The following is a 6,000-nucleotide window of genomic DNA, read 5'->3' as shown; positions in this document are numbered from 1 at the left end:
TTATTCCCCCCCCCCCCCCAAAAGAACTAGTTTTTTTCTTTCAAGGTGTGTCTGTCCAAGTTCTTCTTTGTGGCCATGTTTGGGATAATGGAGCGGGTAGACGTGTGATATACTCTTTGAGACAGCTGAAATGTCCCACAGCTGACAATTCAAGTGCTTGCAAACTGTGCACTGTGCTAGAGTCTGGACAGGTTAAGATAATGTAGAACAAATGTGCCCATATCAGTGACTGCTCCGACCCTCCTGCTGTTGTATCACTGACCTTCAACTCTGCATCTTCAGGCCCCTTGCCAACCCAAAGGGAAGCGCAAGAGGATATGCCGGGGATTACCCAGGCTGTTTCCTAGAGGCTATTCTTCATCTCTGCTGCATTTTCAGAGGTGCTGAGATTTTCATTGGTGAGGACAAGGACCTGCTTCATTACATTGTGTTAGTGTCCAGTGTCACATTGTGGTCCCAGTTGCTTAACACCTTGTCAAAGCATTGTGAAACACTTCAGGATAAGCCTTGTGTTACAGCTGGAAAGACAAATGGTCCGGCAAAATGTATAGCGTGTATGAAGGAAATAGTAGCAAGGTACATTTTATTAGTTAACATCAGTACATCGTTTTTACTTTTGCTGCTTATGATTAATACAGGCACTTCAGATGCAAAGTAATAACACCCGTGTGTTTGTGTTAGGACACTGTATTAACTTTACTAGAGTATAGTACGGAGTGAGAGGGTTTATGAGTAGAGTTAATATCTGTTCTTACAAACTGGTATAGCTAGAAAAATTAGACAAGTTTTTGGGCACAAACCACCTGTTTCTGTTCTAAAACAGAATCAGTAGACTCAAAGCTAAATACCAATTTTAAGCAAGTGTTGAGAGAAATAATATCGGTACATACACTGGTTTTAAAAGGAAAGATGGTACCTATGAAACAGAGGATGTTAGTGTGGGAGGGGAGAGAAAGATGTTAAGTAGTTGTCTCCAAGGTGAAATGGGGAAAGAGTTAATTTATAGCCTAAGGAATATGAAGACATATTAGTATGAGCCATGGAAGTTACGGGATATTATAGGATTAATATATCTGAGCCCAAGGTGTCTGATATCTAGCGGAGTTGTGAGTTAATTCCCAAGATCATCTTTGGAAAGAGTTTTGTAGCTTTCTGCTGGGGATCAGGGCTGAAGATCAGAGATGGATCAGAGTCTTCATGAGAAGTATCTCGTCACTGTCCGCTGCATTTCCGTCTTTTTAGGCTGTGTGTGGGAGCTTGTGCTGGTGCAGGAGCTTTTGCTGGTGCATGGTGGTCGCTTAGCTCTACTTGCACAGCTACTGTGGCAGTGTTTGGTGTCCCAGAGACAGTCCGTTCTATTGCAGGCAATGGTGTGTAAGAGGTGAGGATACCCATGCATGTGCTGTAGGGGTGTTTATTGTGATAATAATGGAGTGGTGTTAGAAAGAAGTCATCTTTATCAAATCAAACTCTCAGCGCCTATTCTCAAGTCATATGTGGTTTTGAAATCTGTTGCTTCTATTTCAGACCTGAAAAGGCTTCTGTGCCAAAAATTTGTATCGTTTTTCCAACTGCTCCAGTTGGTTTGATAAATGATATTGGCTCAACCTTAAAAAACTTGTTTTATCTACATCCTTAGAACTTTAGGGTTGCAGTAGTCTGTGACTATAGACTAAAATATTAATCTCAATGTTGTCTTTTTTCTTTTTTCTTTTCTTTGAATTGTTGTGCAGAGACCGGTGTCTCCTTTCAACTTGCTCACTGTAAAAATACTAAGAGTGAGGAATGTCCGGAAGGCAGACTTGCGTGAGTACTTCTACTATTGTTAGATGTTTCTTATAATTCTTTAAAGTAAAGAAAATATTTGGTCAGTGTTATTGTTCTTAAATTGTGTAGGAATAAAAAGATATGTTGCTGCAAGTTTGCAAGAATTATTTTTATTGTGATACTGAAGTGTTGCTTTCTGCTCTTAACTGTAAAGAGGCTAACTCAAGCAAGGTGATGCATTTCATCTCTTACTTTCATACCTCACTGTATGAGACGTATTTCCTACCCTTGTGACATCAGACTTAGCTGCTGATCAGAGGGCTGCTCTTTAAATGATGAAAATTATTGTACTTTTGAGTAAGAAACCTGAGTATTCCCTACAGAATTTCTGGACAGAAGAAAGGAGAGGACTGGTGATGCAAATGTAAAATCAGCAGTAGTAGGAAAGCCTATGAAAATAACAGAAGTAGAAGCAAAACCATTCTATTACTTCTGCAGAATTTATAAATATGCAAGAAGAGATTATAAAATCCATTGTGTCTTGGAATTTATTTAACCTAGAGAATGGAGCAATTTAAAAGTCAGAAAAAAGTTAAACAGAGCACTACTGAGAGAGTTTAAGCGAGGGATAGTGAGGGGAAGCAAGAAAAGGATATCTACAATAGACACTACAAGAGAAAAATGCTATAGCCAGATCACAGAACAAGAGTTAATAGTGAGAAGAGACCAAGATAGAGGAAATCTCTGCAGTAGGGAAGTCTACAGAGTCTGGTGATATCCAACTGTTGAAGCCCTGTAACGATTCACCTTCTCTGCCTCTGCAGTCTAGTGGGCATCAGCTTGTTGAACCAGTGTGGCAGCAAATATAAAATTAAAATCCTCAGTGGAAGAATAAGACTTGCAATAGGTGGAAAGAACAGTTTGTTCACTGTCCAGATGTGACACTGACTTACTCAGGGGAGGGACTGGTTTAATTCTGAATTTTAAAATTTCCAATTCATTGAGGAGCTTCCTCACAGCTTCTGTTCCACAGATGTGGGTCCTCAATAGCCCACTCTCCTGGGTGCACTGGGGCTTGTTCAGATGCCTTTCAAAATGCAGTTATGCCACTGAGTCACTTTCATGGGGAAACCTGAATGGTGAAACATCTGTGTAAAGAAGTTGGAAAGGCAAGAAAGAAAAAGGCAAAATAAAGACAAAGAGAAAAAGAAAATTCAAATTGAAAGACCACAAGAATAAATTGGAAAGATGTAAAACAGAAAGGAAAATCCACAATATGTTCACCAAAATCTTGCTGAACATCGTTCAGAATTGAATTTCTTTTGGCACACTCAGAATTTCATGCAGCACATCATAGTTTCAAAGGAAACCAGCTGTAAATTTTAGTTAATCTACTATATATTTTGAGATTTCAACTAATGTAATGGGTCAAGAGTAGAGGGAAAACTCTATCTTCTTATCTGAGGTTGGATTTGGCGGTTTCTGGCAGGAAGAATGTGGTTGGAACACGTGAAAGTTGTGCTTAACAACAGTATTTTTGAAAGAATGATTACTATCAGGGAACAAATCTCTGCTGCACTCACTTGTGGTATTCTGGGTTACTTCTGCGTCTTCCACAATGTAATACTACTGTGCTTATTTATCTTTTTCCTTTTATTTTTCAGCTTTAAAAAATCTGCTATGATTTACTGAACGCTTTGTTTACTGTTTATGTCTTAATATTTTTTACTCTAGAAATGACAGATGATCAAGCTACTTTGTGATATTTACTGTGTCATTTTGAAAAAGGGATTTGGTTCATTAGACAAAGTGAGAGCACCTTATAAGATGTAAAGTTCTGGGTTTCTTACAGATTAAAGGCCTAGCTTAATGTGCAGAAACACACACTTTGTGGGCCTATAGTTGTATGCACTGACTTTTTATTTAACAAAACCCAGATCTTCAAATGCCTAAGTGGTGATTTGCATCAACCAAATATGTGATCTGACCAGGCAGTCACCGCAATTGCATCTGCAAACCTGCATGCACAATTGCACGTGCATTTGAGTACTCCAGCAGGTTGCCTGCTTATTGCTTCAATTCATTGTGGCTATCCTTCTCAGGAGCTAATTGCTTACAGTCGCTCCTTACCACAGTGAATCGTACAGTCTTTCTTCATGAAGCCTGTTGGCACGTCTGCCACATCATATTGCCTTACTTCCTTGTGTTCTGGTCTCAGGAACAGATGAAAATCATTACCCCCTTGAGATGCCCCGAATTCAGAACTTGGGCTTCCCAAGGCTTTGTTTAAAGTGTATCTGGCAGAAAGATTTGAAAACTTTTCAGCAAGAGTATTTTCTCAGCAGAAAATTCGTTTTCTGAGGAAACTCAAATTACTGTGGAAAAAAAATTCATTTTTTGTCTGTAGTGGGAAGGTTATGTCAGGCAGGCTTTACCTTTTCTGAGGCATTAAAAAGGCATTAGAGAATCCAAACATTTCAGTTAGTTATCCTCGAAACCTTGGTATTTTCAACTATGGGAAAGTATCCCTTTTCTACCTGTTTGTAATGGTAACAGTATGCTTCTTGCTACAATTCTGAGTTAGCATTTATTTCCTGCACTTTAGCTTTCCTGTTTTTCTGATTAAACCTTGGTGTTTCCCATTTCAATAGTATTTTTTCGTATTTTCTTGTTAGTGAAATATTTGTGCTTAATTTATTGAAGTGAATCTTTCTTCTTGGTCTTTGATTCTCACATTTCTATTTACCAGTGGAAAATAAATATGCTTTGAATGTCTTTCTCCCTATTGTTGTTCCAGAGCAAGATAATTTTAGTAGATTTGGGTATAGGCCTGGAAATCTAGACTATGTTTTGGACCCTGATACTGACTGCATTATGGGATCTTGGGCAAGCCACTCGAGTTTTCTCAATGTACTTATTAGCTTAATCCTTACACTGCCACTGTGAAGTAATTCGTCAGTGTGTCTCAATCTCTTTGAAAATGGAAGCTCCAGCATTAATCATCATTAACCATTTACATTTTCATCTGCTTACACTTGTGCCTCTGCTGAATGTCTGATCGGTCTTGCTCTTCTGATCAGGTTTGGCTAAGGGAACTTTCTGGAAACACTTTCCTTCCCACAGTCATTACCAAGGTTTTGCTGATAGTGATAGCATGGTTAACTACATGATAAAAGCACAACTTGGGAGAAATACGGTTGGTAGAAAAATCTAAATCTGTAGTTGTTACTGAAAGATAAAGGGGAAATACATGAAGAAAATTGTACTTATTATGATGTAATAACACTTACAGGTTTTGAGCATGATGCAGGGATTGACTATGGGTTGAATTATTTGACCTCTTCTGACTCACAAGGTTGCTGTAAGAACCAGATGACTGGTTGAGCACTGCTAATGTGAAATAGGGAGGATATGTATTGCATTATATGTATGAGAGAAAGGCCATCGGTGCCTGTGTCAAGCTTCTGCAAGTCTCACTCCCTGGCGGTTCTCCCTCCAAACGTGGGGGGTCAGAATATGGAAGGAGCTGATGCCTTTGGTGGCACTTATGGCTTCCTTCCCCAGACTTGAGTGACAGAAAGATTTTTGTAGTCTGCAGATAGAGTGGTAGGAAGGAATAGGATGAATTGTAACTTAACCCTGGTGCTGACACTGATTTTGTTTTCCAAAAGACTTGCTGAGAAAGGCAGAACTTCTAAAAATTTAACCAAATATATGAATGAATATGAAATTCGCATATTCTGATTTGTGATAAGGAAATAAAACTTTTCAGCTTTGATGGGGGAACACTTCACTTTTTGGCAAAAAAATCTGTCATTCTTCATTTAAGTCAGCATTTTGATTAAGGCTTTCAACTAGTTAAGGTACCAAATCAGGGGAGGAAATGCTAGAAAACAAGTCTCTCTGCAGCCCAGATCGAAGGTTGTGAGATGTGTTGCCTGAGTGACAAAGGAGCTACCCTAGAGCTGATGTGAGTGCGCATGGAAGAGGGCATATAGCGGTAGATATTCTCATGGCAACATTCGGCAACATTACCCTGCCCCAGTCATTTGGATAGCCATGAATATAAAGCTAAATGCACCATGGATAGGTGTGCTTGTACTGCATGTGGAGTACAGTGCTATTTCAAATAAAACTTTATATTGGGAATGAGCACGGCAAATGTGTGAGGATGTTTCTGTTTTCCCATGAGTGCTTCATTGTCTTATGTACTCCTCACCCTGTATATTCTTT

The 6,000-nt window shown here is 39.1% G+C and overlaps 1 protein-coding gene across 1 annotated transcript in view; it reads left to right on the top strand.

The window, feature by feature from the left end:
• LOC103897516 (cytosolic phospholipase A2 epsilon) overlaps nt 1–6,000 on the top strand; it is a 33,857-nt gene that overhangs the window by 4,548 nt on the left and 23,309 nt on the right. The window contains exon 3 of the mRNA XM_019471595.1: nt 1,734–1,806. Within this exon, the coding sequence (XP_019327140.1) occupies nt 1,734–1,806 (73 nt within the window). The remainder of the gene's footprint in view (nt 1–1,733; nt 1,807–6,000) is intronic.

Source organism: Aptenodytes forsteri, unplaced genomic scaffold, assembly GCF_000699145.1.
Source record: "Aptenodytes forsteri isolate BGI_AS27 unplaced genomic scaffold, ASM69914v1 Scaffold146, whole genome shotgun sequence".
NCBI lineage: Eukaryota > Metazoa > Chordata > Aves > Sphenisciformes > Spheniscidae > Aptenodytes > Aptenodytes forsteri.
Note: the sequence above shows the minus strand (reverse complement) of the source record. Positions and strands in the feature narration are given on the sequence as shown.